The 19925-nt window shown below is 51.6% G+C and overlaps 1 protein-coding gene across 1 annotated transcript in view; it reads left to right on the forward strand.

The window, feature by feature from the left end:
• Window positions 1–18906, forward strand: part of CCDC63 (coiled-coil domain containing 63) — a 31617-nt gene extending 12711 nt beyond the window's left edge. The window contains exons 5-11 of the mRNA XM_012663530.1: window positions 1302–1483; window positions 2581–2762; window positions 6137–6357; window positions 10566–10640; window positions 14701–14893; window positions 17218–17421; window positions 18710–18906. Of these exons, the coding sequence (XP_012518984.1) occupies window positions 1302–1483; window positions 2581–2762; window positions 6137–6357; window positions 10566–10640; window positions 14701–14893; window positions 17218–17421; window positions 18710–18855 (1203 nt within the window). The 3' untranslated portion in view covers window positions 18856–18906. The remainder of the gene's footprint in view (window positions 1–1301; window positions 1484–2580; window positions 2763–6136; window positions 6358–10565; window positions 10641–14700; window positions 14894–17217; window positions 17422–18709) is intronic.
• The last annotated feature ends 1019 nt before the right edge of the window (window positions 18907–19925 follow it).

Raw genomic sequence — 19925 nt, forward strand, 5'->3', positions numbered from 1 at the left:
GGTGTATGCCCAGAAGAGAGATTGCAGGGTTGTATGGTAGTTCGATTTTTAATTTCTTTAGAAACCTCCATACTGTTTTCTATTACAGCTGTGCCAATCTACATTACCACGAATAATGTAACCAACATCATATTTTATTCATTTATTTATTTTTTGAGACTGAATTGCACTCTGTTGCCCTAGGTAGAGTGCAGTGGCATCACTGTAGCTCATTGCAGCCTCAAACTCCTGGACTCAAGCAATCCTCCTGCCTCGGCCTCCCAAGTAGCCAGGACTATAGGTGTGCGCCACGATGCCTGGCTAATTTTTCTATTTTTAGTGGAGCCAGGGTCTCGCACTTGCTCAGGCTGGTCTTGAACTCCTGAGCTCAAGCGATCCTCCCACTTGGCCTCCCAGAGTGCTAGGATTACAGGCGTGAGCCACCACACCCGGCCCTCAAAAGGTAGAACTTTCTACAGGACAATTGACTTGGACTCTTCAAGAAGATGGCGTGAGAAAAATTGGGGTGGGGCGATTTTTATGCAGCGTTTGTCAGACTCAGCACTATCGGTATCTGGGGCAGCACGATTGTTTGTGGTGAGGGGCTTTGCTGTGTGTTGTAGGATGTTAAATGCCTACTACTACCCACCAGATGCAAGTAGCACCCTCACCTCCAACCCAGTTGTGACAACCTTAAGGGTTTCCTTTTGGAGACAATGTCCCTTTGGAGGCAAAATCCACCCCCAACTGACAGCCACTGTTCTAGATTAAAGAAATTTAAGATGTATAACAATTATGTGAACTTTGATTGGATTCACCTTTAAAAGATATTTTTGAGCCAACCAGAGAAATTTTAATATGGACTTGGTATTGGGTAATATTATGAAAATATTGTTAATTTTGTGAGGTGTGATACTGGTCTCATGTTTATGAAAGAAAAGATTTAATTTTAAGAGATGCAATTAAAGTATTTCAGGGTGAAATGTCATGACACTATGGCACTCTAGCCCGGGCAACAGAGTGAGGCTCTGTCTCAAAAAAAAAAGAACGTTCTACCTTTTGGATTTGGTTATTTCGTATGGTGTCATTTAGCTTGCTCCCCTCTCCCCTGTTAATAGCTGAAAACTGGAAGTTAGATCTAAGAGTAGTTGAGAAATCCAGTTGGCGGCCAACTCCAGCCTCTCACCCAGTGCTCCGACCACTGTTTTTTGGCCCTGGGGTGGGAGGTGGGGTGAAGGCCTTCCAGCCCTCCAGCTGCCTCCTGGAAGCTCGTCTCACACCCTGGGAATGAGCCCTGTTTTGAAGCACAGCCCTTCCAACAGGTCACTGTTCAATTTGACAAGATGCTGACCACCAACGCCAAGCTCCGGAAGGAGATCGAGGACCTACGCTTTGAGAAGGCTGCTTACGACAACGTCTACCAGCAGCTGCACCGGCGCATGTCCGTACAGAAGAAAACGATGCACGCGGCTATCGAGCAATCTGCGCAGGCCTATGAGCAGAGGTGCACTGGGGGGAGGCCCGGGGCAGTGACGTTCTTGGCCCCTTGCTAAGCATCTAGCTTCCTGCTCTGGGCCACCTCTGCCCCCAGTGCTTACGTGTTGGGGAACCTTACATTGTGATCATCGTAACAGTAATAATTCTGAGCACTGACCATGTGCCAGGTGTGATGCTGGAGGCTCAGGGTATTATTTTAACCCTCATGACTTGCCCGGGGGTTACGATCCCCATTTTACAGGTCAGGACAGGGAGGCTTAGGGAGGCTGAAATACTGACCTGAGATCCAGGTAAGTGGTGGATGTGGCGGAGCTGAGACTCAAACCTCCACACAACACCGTCTCCTCCAGGGGTCCCTGCCTCTAGTCCAGGGGTCTTTCCCAGTCTGGTTCTCTCCTGGCTTCACACTCATAGGGACGAAAGGCATATAGTTTGGCTGCGAAGAGCCTGGGTTTTAGAGTCAGACAGATCTGGGTTTAAATCCTGGCTCCATCGCTACCATGTTGTTGAAGGGTCGCTTTGAATGGTAGAAGGGGTTAAATAATATATGTATGTAAGGGAGTGCTAGGGCATAGCAGCTGGTATCTGGTGATGGTGACGGTGGTGGTGATCATGATGGTGATGACGATGGTGGTGGTGATGATGGTGATGACGATGGTGGTGGTGATGATGGTGATGACGATGGTGGTGGTGGTGATGATGGTGATGGTGGTGATGGTGGTGATGGTGGTGGTGGCTCACGCCTGTAATCCCAGCACTCAAGGAGGCTGAGGCGGGAGGATCACATCGGGCCAGGAGTTTGAGACCAGCCTGGGCAACATAGTGAGACACCATCACACCATCTCTACAAAATATTAAAAGATTAGCTGTAGTCCCAGCTACTTGGGACACTGAGGTGGGAGGATCGCTCAAGCCAAGGCATTCGAGGCTACAGTGAGCTATGATCATGCCACTGCCCTGCAGCCTGGGTGAGAGAGTGAGAGCCTGTCTCTTAAAAAAAAAAAGACAGTCATTGGCCAGGCAGGAAGTGTCCCTTGATTGGCAAGGCAAAGGAAGGAGAAGGGGGGAGCCTCCGAACACTCAGGTTCTGCACCCCCCACCCAGGCTGGAGGCCATGGCCCGAATGGCTGCCATGAAGGAGCGCCAGCAGAAGGACATCTCGCAGTACAACCTGGAGATCCGAGAGCTGGAGCGTCTCTATGCCCACGAGACCAAGCTCAAGTCCTTCCTGCTCAGCAAGCTGAATGACCGCACGGAATTCGAGGAGCAGGCCAAAGAGGAAGAAGGTACGCGCGCTAGGTGCATGTGCGTGCGTCCCTGCACGCTCTCTCTCTCTCTCTCTCTCTCTCTCTCTCTCTCTCTCTCCAAGGTGCCCAGTCTCCTTGTAGTAGGGTTGCCAAATCTAACAAATAAAAACACAAGATGCCTAGTTAAATTTAAATTCTAGATAAACAATAAATTTTTAGGATAAGTATGTCCCAGACAGTATTTGGGATTTACTTATAATAAAATATTTATTCATTGTCTGTCTATAACTGGGACGTGTTGATACTTTAAAAATTGTATTCTTTGTCCAAAATTCAAATTTAACTGGGCCAACCCTCACCTGTAGGATGTGTCCTCAGTCTGGGCTCTCCTACTGTTTAGGGAGAGACTTGTGTGTCAGGGGTTCCTGAGATCGTCCCTAGGTTTGATGATTCGCTGGGAGGACATGCGGGACTCAGCATATAGACACACTCCCGGCTACGATGTATCACGGTGAAAGGACACAAAGACAAAACAGCACAGGCAGAAGGGACATGGGGCGGAGTCCAGAGGAAACTAGGCACCAGCTTCCAAGAGGAGTCACACAGAACACCCTTAATTCCTCCAGCATGTAGTTGTGACAATACGCGTGATGAGCTGCCCACCAGGAGAGCACAGCAGGGACTCAGTGCCCTGAATTCTTACTGGGGGCGGGTCATGTAGGCAGCCTCTGCCCAGCACACACCAAAATTCCAGACACCCAGAGGGAAAGCAGGTGTCCCGCCTAAAGCACGCTGTCCTTGCAGCCCAGACACAGTGAGCCGCTCTTGTCACCCAGGGAAAGTTCTGTGTCATGGAGGGAGCTGTTTACCAGCCAAGTTCCCAGATGCCCACCAAGGGTCAACCTCGCAGCCAGACCTTTCTGAAGACAGCAACCTCAGACCTGCTCTGTTAACTCTCTTCTGAACAGACTGAAAAATCTGAGCTCTTCTGCGACCCCCCTGTGCAGCTACGTTTGTACTTTCTGTCTCTTCTGCCTCTTCCTGTCTTATCCTTTGGGCCAGTATTGCCAGAAGTGTGTTCCTGAGGAACTCCCATCTCTTACTCTCTAAAATAACAAAAACCACCAAAAGCTTTTCATCCCTCCATCCGTCTATCAGCTCAACCATCTATCAGTCCAGTCATCGATCCATCGGTCCAGTCACATACTCGCCCCTCCTCCCGTCCTCCAATCATCCATCGCTCCATCCATTTACCCAGCCACTAGCTCGTGCGAGCTTCTATTCTAAGTGCTCAGCACGCACGGTTTCCATCTGGTCCTCACCACTCTAAGAAGTAGACATTATTATTCATATGCCCCATTTGTAGATGAGACGCTGCAGCTCAGAGTGGATATAGGACCAAGCCAAGGGCCGGCAGCTTAAGCAGCAGACCCAGGCCCCATCCCAGACGTGTGTGCCTCCCAAAGCCGGAGGTCCTGTCTACTCTCTCTGTATCCAGTGAGCAGCTTCACGATTCCACCAGTTTTTTTTTTTCCTACGTCTTTTTGATTCTCGAATGTCACATCCATTCTCCTTCTTCTCACACCTCAGTCTTGGCATTATCCCCATTGCCTTCCTCCCGGCAGCTTCTGCTGGGCCTCCCCCTGCCTCCGGCCTCCTGTTCCAAGCTGCCCTCAAAGGGATCCTTCAGGGCTACATTCTCTGCAATCTGCCCACCCCTTCATTCATCCACCCAGTGGATCCATTCCTAGTCATTCAACAAATTTTAATGATCGCTTACCCTGAAGCTGGCACCACGCTAGGGGCTGGGAGACAGCAGGGACCAAGGTAACACTAGCCCTGATGGCTTGGAGCTTCCATTCTAGATACAGAGACATAGGGGAAAAAAAACAAAACAAGAAAATAGATGAATGCAAAGATTTCAAGCTGTGGTAGAACCTTCGGAGGGAGAAAACACGGGACTGAGATGGAATACTTTTGGACAGAGTAGCTGAGGAAGGTGTCTGAAGAAGGGACATTCCGCCTGTGACCCCAAGGACTCTAGTTGTGTGGGAACGAGACATCCCGGCAGAGGGACCAGCCAAGACAAGGAGCAGAGGTGGGAATGGGCTGACCGGAGTGCGGAGGTGAAGCTGCAGAGACAGCAGGGACCACTCCAGCAGGACCATCGCTTTATCCCCACCGCGGGCCGGGAACTGGGTGTGGTGTAAGGGACACAGTGGAATAAGATGGAATCCTGCCCTCCCGGAGTTGACCTACTGGGGACACAAGAAATAAGCCAATGCAGCCGTGAATCTATTATCTCGGGAACCACTGAGCATGATGAAGAAGATAACCGATGGGCAGTGAAGGGGGCTGCTTCATCCAGGTGGTCAGGGTGGGCCTGCCGCTCGGGCAAAGGCTTGAATGACACGAGGGGACCAGACCTGGGAGAAGAGCAACCCAGGCTGAGGACGCGGCAAGTGCAAAGGCCCTGAGGTATGAATGCGGTGGTGTTCCGGAAAGAACAGAGAGAAGGCCAGTGTGGCTAGCATGCGTCCGCGCTGGCAGGAGCATGGCAGGAGATGAGATTGGGAAGGGTTCAGGTCACATAGGACCTCGCAGGCTGTCTTGGGGAGCAGAACATTTACCCTAAGTGTGGCTGGAAATCATCAGAGGATTTAGGCAAAGTCATGACAGAGTCTGGGGGTAACAAGTTGCTGAGGGTCTTAAATGATGCTGAGAAACTTTAACCCAAGGACAGTGGGAAGCCACAACATGTAAGGGTGGGGGTCATGTGGCCAGATGTGCCTAGAAAGATCCTCCCGACTGCTGTATGGAGGCTGAATCAGAGAGACAGACGGGGTCCAGGAGAGCTGGGGCTGTTGCAGGCATCCAGGCTGGAGAAAACGCAGCTCCGAGAACTTTCTTCGTTCTCGTTGTTTGAATTCACCAAGCTCTGAGCCTTCCTAAGGCCCTCTGCCCCCAGGTCTTCCTTGGCCACTTCTTCGACCTTCATCCTGCTCCAATGTCGCCTCTACAAAGAGGCCGTCCATGGCCACCCATCTAAAGCAGAACGCCCATTACAGCATTTAATGGTCCCTTTCCGGCCACAATGGTAATTACTGGATTTATTTTTCTGTTGACTTGGATATCTTTCTTTCATTCTTTCTTCTTGTCTGATTCCCCCACTAAAAGCTCCACGGGGCAGAGGTTTTGTATCAGTGGCGCCTAGTACAGTGTCTGGCACGTAATGAATGCTTAATTCAATATTTGTGAAGTGAGTGACGAGGGAAGCTTCTGCCCACCTCCCAGAAAAATCGAGCCTCCTCCCCAAGGCATAATGTCACAATATCGATCACACCCTAGCTGCCTGGCACGGGTCCGAGGGGCTGCCTTTTGAAACTCACTGTGGCTGGTGTTTCCTTCCCTAGCTCTCAAAGCAAAGAAGTACAGCAAGAAGAGCAACGGAGAGAGTTTTGAGAGCTACGAGGTGGCCCACCTCCGGCTGATGAAGCTCATTGAGACCGGGGACCTGAACCAGCTCGTTGAGGAATTTCTGGCCAAGGAGGAGAAGAACTTTGCTCGGTTCACGTACGTCACGGAGCTCAACAATGACATGGAGATGATGCAAAAGAAGACCCAGAGTATCCAGGTGGGGGCAGCTCTTGGTTCCCTAGGCCTGGCACCCCTGTGCCCATAGCAGCCTTCCCCAAAACAGGCTCCTTAGAAGGCTCCACGAGACGCTCTGCAGAAAAAGGGCCTCAAGGTCAAATCCATTTGGCAAACGCTGCTATATTTCCCCAGCCTTCCCCCTACACATTACCTTTTCAATTGCTATGTGCATTGAATGTGTTCATGTCTCCCCCACCCCCAACAGTGACATTTATAATCCATAGTATGTTTTATAACCCAGGGTTCAGTAAACTACAGCCCCTGGCTGTTTTTGTACAGCCCATGAATTAAGAACAATTTTTGGCCGGGTGTGGTGGCTCACGCCTGTAATCCTAGCTCTCCAGGAGGCCGAGGCGGGAGGATTGTTTGAGCTCAGGAGTTCGAAACCAGCCTGAGCAAGAGCGAGACCCCGTCTCTACTAAAAATAGAAAGAAATTAATTGGACAACTAAAAATATATAGAAAAAATTAGCCGGGCATGGTGGCGCATGCCTGTAGTCCCAGCTACTCGGGAGGCTGAGGCAGGAGGATCGCTTGAGTCCAGGAGTTTGAGGTTGCTGTGAGCTAGGCTGATGCCACGGCACTCTAGCCTGGGCAACACAGTGAGACTCTGTCTCAAAAAAAAAAAAAAAGAATGATTTTTACATTTTTAAAGTGTTAGAGAAAAAAAATAAAAATATACAAGAGAACTGCAAAGCAGAAAATATTTATATCTGGCCCTTTGCCTTAAAAGTTTGGCTCCCTGGTAATCAATAGCTTCCTAGAAGTGAGGAGAGATGGGGAATTGTCATCTTGGAGAGACTTGATGTATATGAGCACAGTAAAGGCTCTGACAAGTCCTGCAGTAAAGAAACCTGTTTACCTTTGTTGAACCATAATTTCCCAAACTTAATTGGCTTCCTGGGCTACATACTCCCCAGAACATAAACAAACATCCTTTGGAACTGTCCGCACAGAAAAGAGTCTAAACCCCTTAGTGTGACACTCAAAATCCCTTCAAAATGAGGCTCAACCTGCCTTTGAAGGCTCAGGTCATATTACAACCCCCTGGGCACCCTCTGGCCAAGGCACCAGCTGCCAGTCCCAGCTGTCCTAGGCATTTCCCTCCTCTGATGCTCTCCTGGTGCTGTTACCTCTCCCTCCCCCACCCTTCTCTTCTGATGAAATCCTGCTCATTAGTCCTGACCCAGCACAAATGTCACCCCCTCTGGGGATTCATTACTCCTTCTTCTGAGGTCCCTGTCCTGTGTTTATATGACAAGGGGAGCTCTGCTTTGCAATATGTCACTGTTTTCCAAATGGGGGGGTGTGTATGCCGGCCATGTGCAAATAGATTGCAACTAGAATATACATGAAAACATTTTTGTTTATTAGCGATGAACTAATCTTAATGAGTATTAGGAAAAATATGGCTTTCAGAGCAAACTTGTGATTTAATGGGTGCTACTTAGGGTAATAAGTAGTAACAGTAAACACAGAATAATAAACATAATAAAATAAAACTGGTTGATTTCAAGAGAACTCGTAATAAATAATCCTAGATATTTTTAGATAATAATAGTCCAGGTGGGAGGTGACAATGGCAGCAATTAAGTTGGTTCTGTCAGTTAGGGCTGTCACAGGAAACAGATGGCACAGTCGAAATGAGGAAATGGAGGAGCGTTTTTAAAAAAGGACTGTTTACTAAGGTCCAAGGAAATTAAGACGGAAGAGTGCAGGACCAGCAAGGGTGGGCTCCACAAAGGGTGAGGGATGGGAGAAGTTTCTGGAACCAGGAGAGAGGTGTGTGGAGAAGGCTGCAGGCCCCTCGCCGCAGTGCGCCCCTGGAGGGACGCGGCCAAACCAGGGACCTGCCAGGGGCGCAAAGACCCCACCGCCCTCTCCTTTCACCCTTTAATCCGGCGCCTCCCATTGGCTGCGCCCAACCGGAACCGGAACCGGAGCTCGAGGGGCCCTGCGGGTCCCGGGTGGTGAGCGGGGAGGTGGATCCGGAAGCAAATGGAGGACGCCCCGCTCCGTGTGTAGGGGACGGAGTAGAGAGTCGCTTTCTGTCCCCCTCCTGGAGGGGCATGTTCCAGAGGACAGCGCGACGGCGGCTCCCTGTGCCCAGGATGCGGCCGCACCCTGTGGGAGGCACCGGAAGTGGTTCCTCCGCGGAGCTGACCTTGACCTCCCCTTCTCCGCGGGGTGCTCTCCTTTCCTCCTTCAGCCACGCGGCTGTTCTTAGGACGAGTGTGTCTGCCCCGGGCCTCAGTCTCCCCGTCTGTAGAATGACACACGTGTTTGGACTAGAGGAGTAGCTTCCAAACTTTTCTATAAAAGCTACAAAACGTTTTTGTGTGGACGGTGTTATTAGGAAACTAATACAAAACAGATTAAATGGAGCGGTCCCGGACGAAAGGGCGATGGGACGGGCGCCTGGGACCCTAGCTTTCTGCGCTCTTGTGGAACCTCTGCTCGCATTGGGTCCAGGTTCTAAACACGCTTTTTTTTTTTAATTAAAAATGATTAGGATTCTAACATCTGACTTCGCCCCTGCCTAGATGGCTGGGGTCGGAGGTCACAGCTGAATCCTGCCTTCCTTCTTTCGTTTGGTCTCCTCCATCCCCGCCCCCCCCGCCCCATTTATTAATTCATTTGTTGCCAACATTTAAGTATCAGGATATTCTATATGAAAATCTGAATTTCTGGTTTCTCTTGGAAAATCAGATCTGCCAACTCCGGCCCACATTCCTGCGGGCATCTGAGTCCCTATGAACGGGCCAGGCCCTCGCTCCCCGTTAACCGCCGCCCGCCGCGGGGTGTGACGTGCTCGAGGCCCGCGGACGCAGTCGGCCTTTGAGGTTGCGACGGCGGGTTTGGGCGGGCCACCGCTGCCCTCTGGTGGCCATTTGCGGTATTGCAGGGAAGGTCTGCGCAAAGGCGCTGGGGCCCTGAAGCTCATTTTCCAGCACGTCACTGTGGGGAAATGTAGGCAAGTCAGAAAAATATAAAGAAAAAGTAAAAGTCACCAAGACACCACCACTGGGAGATAATTAACATTGTGGTGACATTGTTTGATGAAGGCAGCGTGCACTTACACACGTGCACACGCATGCACCCTCACACACGGATACCTGGATGCTTATTGATAGTCCTAGGATCGTACTGGACAGTGCATGCTGCTTTGTAAACTTTCTTTCCTGATTTACCATGGATACCTCCCAACATCTTCCATGTTCCTTTTAATGGCTTCTGGCGACCCCAATGCCCTGTAGTAGAATCACAAGATGCTTTTTAAAAACACAGATTCCCCAGGCCCTGTCTCCTACCTACAGGCCTAGATTCTCTGTGGATGGGCCAGGAATCTGCATTTTAGCCACATTTTTATTTGAGATCTCTCCCCCCTGTTGAATGAATGTACCATCGTTGGTTTAACTGATCTCCTATCAGCAGACATGTGGATTGTCCCTAACTGGGGGCCCTTATAAACAGTAACACAACAGGCAGCACGGAGAACCCATCTCTGCCACTTGTCCTCCTGTTTCCATGGTACGATCCCTGGGGATGGACTGGCTCAAGCGGCATGTGCCTTTTATATAGGACACGTCGTTCGAGCCCAGTGGTCCCAAAAGCTGGTCTCCAGAGCAGCAAAATCAGGGTCACCTGGGAACTAGTTAGAAACGTGCGTTTTCAGACCTCGCCCCAGACTTTCTGAATCAGAGCCCCGGGGCGTGGGGCCCAGCAAGCGTGTTTTTACAATTTTCCAGGTGATTCTGATTCTTGCCAGAGTTTGAGCCCTCTTCTCTAGAGCCGCACCAGCCAGTGCAGTAGCCACTCTCCACCTGTGGGTATTTAAGTCAAATTAATCGAAACTAAATACAATTTCAAGTGTTCAGCCCCCATGTGTGGCTAGTGACTACAATATTAGCAGATAGGACGTTGCCACCACTGAAGTAAAACTATTGCCTGCGCTGTTCCAGACGGTCTTCCAGGAAGAATAAACCACCCCCATGCCATGCCCTCACCCTCCTTTTAATTAAGAAACATCAGAAAGAACCCCTGCGGGCATAAGAGGGGCCCAGGGTCTGGGGCTCCTTGAAACGGAGAATTTAAATCCTCATCCATGCCTTGGGGCGCAGGCTATTTTTAGGCATGGGGGGAAGGGGCACCCCCACTTTTCCTTATGTTCTGACTCTCTCCCGGGCAGAACGAGATCATCGACTTGCGATCCCAGCAGAAACTGTCCCACGATGACAGCCACTCTGTCCTGAGACAGCTGGAGGTAAGACCAGCATGCAGAGGGAGGGACGCAGGAGCCTCCCTTGCCTGTCTTTCTGTCTGTCTGTCAGACGGGCGTTCTGTCAGCCAATTCTCAGGGGCGGCAAGATGTCTGCCCCATGACTTGAGACTGGCCTGAGTCACATCCAGACATGTCCCGACCCTTTATCACAGGCAGCCTCTGCTACAGGTATTGCTGCAGGATTTTGTCCCTAGACCCATGGCCCCATTTCAGGGAGTCTAGCCCAGGCCATTGGGCCCGTAATTTCATCCCTGACAGGCTCCTTCCAGATGGATCTCTGCCTCAGCCTCTCTGTGTCCCCTTTGTCCTGGCCGTGTCCTGTTCTCAATCAGTAAGAGCAAGTGCAAAGGTTTCCTGAGCAATTACTGTGTACCAGGCCCTGGGCTAAGTGCTTTGCTTGCAGCATCTCATGGAATCCTCACAACCACCCTGCGAGGCAGGTGTATTGATCTATCCATTTCACAGATGAGCAAACTAAGTTCGCAGAGGTAAAGTCACGTGACCAATATCAAGGAGCAGGGATTTCATATGAGCTTTGAATTGTATTCAGCTGCTAATAACAGGGACCCAAAATGACAGTGGCCTGAGCAAGACAGAATTTTATTTAAGAAATAAGTCTGAAAATAGATACTTCAGGGCTGGTATGGTGCCTTCATGATGTCATCAGTGGCCCAGGCATCATCTATTTTTCTGTTTTGCCACGCTTAGTGTTTGGTTTATATTCCACGGGTGCCTGATTGTTGCATTGTAGCTGCCCCTGGGACCACGTGGGACCCAAAGCAAGTGCCCAACTTCGGGAGGGTCTCCGTGGACCTGGACCCTGCCTGAAAGTCTGTAAACCCCCACACCCAGTTCCTGGGAGATGTCTGTGAGCCAGAACCCGCAACAGGCAGCGTGTGCCATGGTGCTTTGCTGCCATCCAGTGGCCAAACAAGAGAATGACACCACCATCCCTGTCTACCGGGTTGCATGCCAAGGACACAAATAAGCCACAAACAGGGGAAGGGAAATGACTGACCCAGGAGCGCAGTTCTGGGTCATAAGAGAATTTGTCTTATTAGCAATGGGCTCACAGATGCTCCAGACATCACATACACATTCCAGACAGGAACAAAGTGGGGTAGGGGAACAAAGATCTTGGTAGCTAAGTCAGCCAGCTTAAAAGGTGTTTCCCAGAAGTTTCAGCCAATGACTTCTGTATTTATATCTCATTGGCCATCCCTGTTGCCAGAGAAGTTTGGAAATGTAGCTTTCAGCTGGTCACATTGCCACCCTAAATAAAATCAGGGTTTATTAAGGCATAAGGGGGATATGGATAGCAAATATCTGACAAAGATATGAACTCAGACTGCAAAGCCCTCTTCTAATCCAGTAGTTCCTGGCCCAGGAACTACGCTCCTGGGTCATTTCCCTTCCCTTCTTTGTGGCTTATTTCTGTCCTTGGCATGCACCTGGTAGACCGGGATGGTGGTGTCATTCTCTTGTTTGGCCACTGGATGGCAGCAAAGCACCACGGCACACGCTGCTGTTGAGGGTTCCGGCTCAGAGACATCTCCCAGGAACCGGGTGTGGGGGCTTACAGACTTTCAGGCAGGGTCCAGGTCCACAGAGACCCTCCCGAAGTTGGGCACATGCTTGGGGTCCCACATGGTTTCAGGGGACCGCCCAGAGTCCAGACTCTTGCTGGGGTTGAGACCGGTGCTGCTCTCTCTACATCTTGGGGTTTGGGAGAGGTTGCCCCGGCAACCTCAAACATCCCCCCAGCCTCTGCCTGAAGTCCCCTCATTAGCTTTTTGTTTCTTTGGCTTAGCATGACTTTTGGGGAGCCTCTTTCCAAATGCAAATACTCTAAGGAGAATTCGTCTTGCTAGCAGGGGGCTCACAGATGTTTCTTATCCCTGCTAAAGATCGCTTCCACCTGCTCTATCCTGGAAGCCTTTCCAACACCTCCCATTTCATCATCTCCTGCCCTCTGGGAGAAGTGGTGGGACCACTCCCATGATGGGAGGGTTTTGCATAGGAGTTAAGCAGCCAGGCCCTGGGAGCCTGGGTATGACTCTCACAAAAGTCACTTCCTAGCTGCGTGACTTTGAGATACTAACTTAGCCTCTCTGAGCCTCAGTTTCCTCATCTATAAAATAGGGATATACTCGTGCCTACTTCCTAGGGCTGCGAAGGTTGAATAAAATCGTGCACGTACACGCTTGGCACATGGCAGCACAGAGAGCAATAAATAGTAGCAAAATTATCATTTACCTTGTAAGTCGGAAAAACTCAAATCACCATCATTTTGTTACTAAATCATTGCTCAAGTAAAGAGCTGAGCTTAAGGTCAGGTCCTTGGATGAGCTCAGTACAGAGAAGCTACACACAAGTTCACTTTTCTTCTCTGGCCTCAGTATTCCTCATCTGAGGACTGGGCCAATTGTGAGGCTGAGATGAGACGATTTGTGTAAAGTGCCTGGAATGTTTTGGGAGCTGCACATGTATTACCACATCAGGTTGACACTGACCTTTTTTTTTTTAAAATTGATATTGAGACTGAAAAGAAAAACCCACACAATCTTTTAATGCACGTTTACAGAGGGCAGCTCTGGGAAGAGAATATTCCCGCAGCTGGGCAGAGGAAGCCTCCCGATGTGGTTGAGACACTGAGTTCAAACCCTAGTTTCTGTCTCCCGGCTGTGTGCCTCGGAGCCCCGGTTTCTTCATCTGCGAAATGAGGCTGTGGGCAGGGCTGGCCGCTTGGGATCATTATTTGGGATGCTGCATGCAGCGTCCGCCCTCGGGAACCGGGCTGGGTCTTGCCGGGCCGTGTTCCCCTTGGCAAGCTGAGAAGTCAGAGGGAGAGGAAGGAGTGGGGTGAAGAGCACACCCGAGCACACGCTTCCCAGCCCAGCTGCACGTCGGAACCGCCTGGGGGGCACTGACACTTGCTGGCGTCCCAGTGGCGTCCCAGGCCAAGTCTGAGCCTCTGGGGGGGCAGCAAATATTCTTGAGGCCCCCAGGTGATGCGAGTGTGGCGCCAAGGTTGAGAGCCAACAGGCTGGCAGAGGTTCTCCAACTTCTCCGTGCCGCGGTGCCACCGGAGGCTCGTTACAGCCTCTCGTTCAGCAGGGCGGGGGCGGGGGGAAGCACGTGCCTTTCTAGCAAGTTCCCAGGTGAAGCTGGTGCTGCCTGTCCCGGGACCACACTTTGAGAACCGCCGGGCTAGGGCAATGTATTTTAAACTGGGGATGGTGAAATCAGTTAATGGGATGGCAGCCAGCGTTTACAAGTAGTGAGCTAATAGGCCAGGCACAGAGAGGCTCATGGTCGTAATCCCAGCACTTCGGGAGGCCAAGGCAGGTGGATCGCTTGGGGCGGGGTGTTCAAGACCAGCCTGGGCAAGATAGCGAGATAACCCCCTACCCCATCTCTATAAAAAATGAAAAAAATTAGCTGGTGTGGTGGTGGCACCTATAGTCCCAGCTACTCGGGAGGCTGAGGCAGGAGGATCCCCTGAGCCCAGGAGTTTGAGGTTGCTGTGAGCTAGGCTGACGCCACTGTGCTCCAGCCTGGGCAGCACAATGAGACTCTATCTGTAAAAATATATATATATGTGTGTGTGTGTGTGTGTGTGTGTGTATAATTTGTGAAACTTTGATTAGATAATATATATAAATATACACACATGTACATTGTATGCAGTGGGTTGCAATGTATCTCTTTGGGCTTTTAAAAAAACGAGTCAATAGCTTTTTAAAAATACTACAACCCAGGACACCTGCAGATACACATACATCCATGGAAGTGAAGCCTACGTTAGACAGTGTTCATCCCCATGACCCTAATGCACATAGTATTTCCCTTCCCGTCTTCACTGTTCTATTTCATTGTTTAAAAAACATGACGGAAGTTCATGAAGTGGACCTCATGCCCCCTGAGAGGTTTGAAAACCTGTGGCTTGGAGACCTTGGCCCCTGAGGCTCCCCCAAGCCCCTTTCCCCTGAATATCCCCCTGGGAGGCTGACCCGTGGTGAGAACTGGGTTCTGCCACCAGGAGAAATTGAAGAAGACCACGGAGGAGGCGGATAAGTACGAGAGCAAATGCAGCGAGATCAGCAAGACCCTGGAGCATCTCAGGGACTCGGTGGAGCATCTGTTTAAGAAGATAAACTGTGACGCCACCAAGGTCCTGGTGCAGTTAGGGGAGACGGGGAAAATCACCGACATCAACCTTCCTCAGTATTTTGGTGAGTCAAGCTGGGGCCCGTCGGACTCTTAGGAACCATTTCCAGAGCTTTCTGTGACCAGGCACGAGGACTTGTTCTTTCGGTGGTAGTGAGCCTGGTGGTGACACGTGTGGCACTGAAGCCCACCTGCCTGGGTTTGAATCCCGGCCCTACCGTTACTAGCTGTGGGGCCTTGGGCAAGTTTCTGAACCTCTCTGTGCTTCATTTTTTTCATCTAGAAAAAGTGGGTCTCTTTTGATGCTTTTTGTTAAAAAAATAAGGTATAAACCTAGTATCTACCTCATAAAATATTAGTGGGAGGATTAAGTAAAGGAATAGTTCTCACAGAAAAACAGTATGATCAGCTCAGTAGATGAAGAAGCAGCATTTGATAAAATTCAGCACCCATTCGTGATTTTTAAAAAACCCTTAACAAACTAGAACTAGAAGGAAACTTTCTCAACTCGATAAAGGGCATCTACAAAAACAACAACAAAAGGCTGCAGCTAACCTCCTACTTTGTGGTGGGAAGCTGAACGTTTTTCTCCTGAGATCAGGAGCGAGGCAGGGGTGTCTCCGCGTGCGGGGGCGGGGGGTACATCTACAGAAATCACGACCATTTGGAACGAAGGGCTTCTGCTGCTCTTGGAATTAAACTATCTGTGTTTGGGAGGTTCCCAAAACACCCCCAACCCTCCCACCACATTCAGTGATTTGCTAGGAGGAGTCACAGGACTCAGCACAGTCGTACCCATGGCTGGGATTTGTTACAGTGAACGCAACGTCGGAAAAGGGAAAGCGGGAACGAGGTGCTTGGCATAAACCACATGATAAACACATTGTTTGTGTAGACAGCTTCGGCACGGCGAGCCACTTCTTATCAGTTGATGGTGGGGGACCCTCCTGAAATCCAAGTTCCCAGATGCCAGCCAAGGGCCAGCCTGGTCAGTGACCTTTCAGCGGAGACAGAGAGCCTCAGCCCTGCTGTGTTAACTCTTTCTGCACACGGCCTGTCAGGTTCTTTGTCACCTGCCCTCTGCTAACATTTCTCATCTCCTCTAGCCCTGCTCTCCCCTCCTTGCTCACCACCTCTAGCCACACTGTTCTCCTGTCTTCCAGTCTTCCTTACTGCTGCCACCTCTCATTCCCACCTCAGGGCCTTTGCACGGGCTGTTCCTAGAAGACTTGTCTCATGCCCAGTTCCTCCTTGTTCTCAGATCTCAGTTTCTTTGTCCTCTCTCCAGCAAGGCCTCCTTCCTCTGCCCCATTTGAAGCTGCCTCTCACGGCTGTCCTGTTACTTGTCTCTTTGCTGATAGCTTTCACTGTCTGAATCTACGAGGTTTCTGAGATCCAATAGCAAGTTTCAGATGCAAATATTTTTGGTCCCTGATTTTTAGATAGAATGGCAACAGATGGATAGTGAGAGGTTTATTTTTTTAGAAAATCCAAACCTAGTAGTTACGGAATTCAGATAGTGAACATCTGGATAGTGAGGGATACCTGTATTTATCTGCCCACTGGTTTAACTTGTCTTTCTCTCCTTCCCTCCGTATACACTGAAGCTTTGTTGGGGCCAGGACTGCGTCTCTGTTGCTGTTATTGTCACAGTTTTGTTTTTCTTGCATTGCATCCTCGGCATCTAGCAGGGTGCATGGCTAATCATTTGTGCATGGAGCATGAATGAACGAACAAATGAATGAGTCTCGTGACCGCATGGGGCTATGGAAACACAGTGGGAAGGGCAGCTGTCCCGAAGAAGCCAGATCAGGGAAACATTCCTGCAGGCGCGAGGCCTGGCTTAAGGCTTAAAATACCAATAGAGGTTACTGTGGCAAGGGTGTAGGGAAGGGCATTCTGCGACTAAGGAACAGCATGAACAAAGACCTGGAGGCCTGAGACAGAGAGCGCTAGGGAAAAGCCAGTACAGTAGTGTAGGGCTGGGCTGTCCCCAGCTCTCAATTTTCAGTGTCACCCAGTGTTTCTCAACCTTCTTTTCATTATCACCCTCCTCCCACAAGAAGCCTTTCTACTCTTTTCCTAATTGTCCTTCTCATGACATTTTAAGCCCACGGATGTACCGTGTGTCTGTTTATGTCCTGTATGTATACCCGTGCTTGATATATTAAGGAGTCAGATTTTTGCCTCCCAAGAACCACATTTCACCCTCCAAGGGAGATGTCCCCATGAGAATGTCTGGTGTAAGCCAGGAGAAAGCCCATGTCCTTGTAGGAGCCTGTGACCTTCCCCCTGCACTTCCTGTCCTTCCCTTCCTGTCCAGCGGGGGGCGGCACCCCCAGGAACGGGTCTCGGGGCAGCCATCCTGGTCCTGCTTCTTGTTTTCCAGCCATCATTGAAAAGAAGACCAACGACCTGCTGGTGTTGGAGTCCTACAGGCGGATCCTGGACGTGGACAGGGCTGAGACCCATATCCTGACGCCCTTTGTCAACCCCTTCTGGGGCGGCTCTGGCCTCCTCAAGCCCCCAGAACCCATCAAGGTTATCCCGCCCGTGCTTGGGGCCGACCCCTTCAGCGACAGGTTGGATGATGGTGAGTTCTCTCTCTCTCTCTCTCTCTCTCTCTCTTCCCATTGGTGCAGGTCGCTGGGTTGAGGTTCCTAGAAAACTTGTGCCTTCAGGGCTGGGGATGCTGTGTCCAGGCGCCTGAGAGGGCTGCAGTGTTGGGCCTCAGTTTCCCTGTCTTGATGAGCCCTCATGGCCTGTCATTTCCCTTGGGTACCATTTTGGCTGTGGCCACCTGGCATCCTTCACTTGTGGACTCCACTTCCTATGGTGTAAGGGTGACCTGGCCATAGATGCCAGAGTTTAGTTATCCTGTGTATTGTTTTAAAGATTACAACTACTTTTTAATCATTTTAAAAGAACCTTGGGGCTGGGTGTGTTGGCTCACGCCTGTAATCCTAGCACTCCGGGAGGCTGAGGCAGAGTTGGAGACCAGCCTGAGCAAGAGTGAGACCCTGTCTCTGTTAGAATTAGAAAAATTAGCTGGGCATGATGGCATGCGCCTGTAGTCCCAGCTACTCGGGAGGCTGAGGCAGGAGGATCGCTTGAGCCAGGAGTTGGAGGTAGCAGCGAGCTATGACGATGTCACTGCAGCATTTCAGGAGTGCTCAGGATGGAGGGAGCAGACCCCCACCACACAGACACACGCACACAGCTCCCCTTTGTTTTAGCGGGTATGAAAGCTAAGTTAGATGTCACACACCTTGGCACAACTCCCTTGGCCCTTTGGAGTTTCCTAAAAGGTCAGGGCTGGGGGTGGGGTGGGACACAGCGGCTGGGAAAGCTGTCCTCACAAGATCAGGAACTTACAGATAACGTCTGCACTTCCGTTCAAGAGAATGTTGGTAAACACTGTGTTCTCCTAGCCCCTAGCCCCTGTGGCCTGTAGGTGTCAATTAGAAGAGGTGCTACTTCTGGGTAGATGAATTAGGAAAAGGGGCCCCCTCTGGGTAGACAATGGCTTCACAGTCAAGTAGGGGCTAGATTTCAGCCCATCCATTCACCTCTTGGTGTCCTTGTGCAGTGCACATCCTGAACAACTGCACATGCTGGACCTGTGCCCTTGATGTTAAACCAAACATCCTTCACATCCGTGTCTGGGAGAAAAAAAGCAGTCATTGTCTGGGCATCCCTGAGAAGGACACTCGTGCCCATCCTCCCCTCCCTGAGACCTGAGCATTTTCACGCTGTGCCACAGAGCTACATCAAAGCAGGCTCGGGCAGCCATGAACAAGACAGAGAGACCCAGTCCCTGGGAGGGCAGCCCCAGAGCTAGGTCTGAGTTCTAAACACCTCACCATCTTGCCTTGGTGCAGTTGAGCAGCCCCTGGACCACAGCAGCCTGCGGCAGTTCGTGCTGGACAATTTCGTCCTGAGAGAGGCTCGGAATCAGGATGTGCGCCTGGACAGTCTGCCGGAGAAGGCGGATGAGCTGAGGTCCAGGAAGAAGCTGACGATGTGAGGTGACGAGGCCGCATTTGTACCATAACCGGAAAGAATAAACGTTTTGTTCCGCAAGCTCACGGCCAAGAGCCTTGGGGTGCGGGAGCCCCTGGGGGTGGCGGGGAGGAGCAGGAGGGGGGCTCGAAAGCTGGCACGGGGGGCAGGAATTGCGTGGGGTCCGCACGGCCCCCGAGAAGCTCTGAGGAGGTGACGGGCACAGGTCTGCCCTCACCAGGGGCCACCCGGAGAAGCAGGGACGGGCAGGGTGCGGGGGCCACGTGGGAGCCACAGTATTGCCCCGGAGACCGCGGAACCACGTGGGGCGTGGCAGACCCGGGCGGGCGGGCGCCGCGGAGGCTGCGTGTGCACGTGTGTGTCTCGGTGTCTCTCGCGGGCGAGCGGCTCACAGAAGTGTCTGGCCCTGAACCACAGGCGGCCCTTGGAGAGCGTCCTGACTCAGTCTCCCGGGAGCCCCAGGTCCTGGGTTCGCGGCCCGGGCCGTCCCTGGAGCGAACGGAGGCCGCGCGGCTGCGGGTCATCCTGGGTCACGGGGGTGGGGGCGCTGACTCCCCTGGGTCCCCCCACCCAGGGGCCCAGTCCGCGGCGGCCAGGGGGCGATTGCATCAGTTGCATCGGCGGCCTGGCCCCGAGGGCCTCCCAGGGGTGGCGCTGTAGCTATTCTAGAGCCGCGAAGACCCTCCCGGTTCCGGCTCCGCCGCCGCCCTTCCTCCCTCCCACGTGCCCCCAGCTCCACTCCCACCCCCTGTTCTGGCTCTTCTTTCCCAGCAAGGCATTGACTTCAGCTGTGTCCTGGGTTCTGGGGATTCTCTTGAAAGCTCTGAGCGCCCGAAGCCTCCTTTCCGCTCCGTCTAGGTTTTCCTTCCGGGCCACCCCCTCCCACCTGCCCGCGTGGTCGGGAGGGGGCTGATGGCAGCCCCAGCACGAGGGTTGATCGTGTGACCCAGGCCTGCCCGCAGAGCCTGCACCTCCCAGCCCCTTGAGATTGGCTGGGGCTGCTCAGGTCCTGGAGAGACCCCAGGGGCCCCTGTCCCGATGCTTGTGTGGAGCTGGTGAGAGGGAGAGGCCCTC

Source organism: Propithecus coquereli, unplaced genomic scaffold (assembly GCF_000956105.1).
Source record: "Propithecus coquereli isolate 6110/MARCELLA unplaced genomic scaffold, Pcoq_1.0 Scaffold81, whole genome shotgun sequence".
NCBI lineage: Eukaryota > Metazoa > Chordata > Mammalia > Primates > Indriidae > Propithecus > Propithecus coquereli.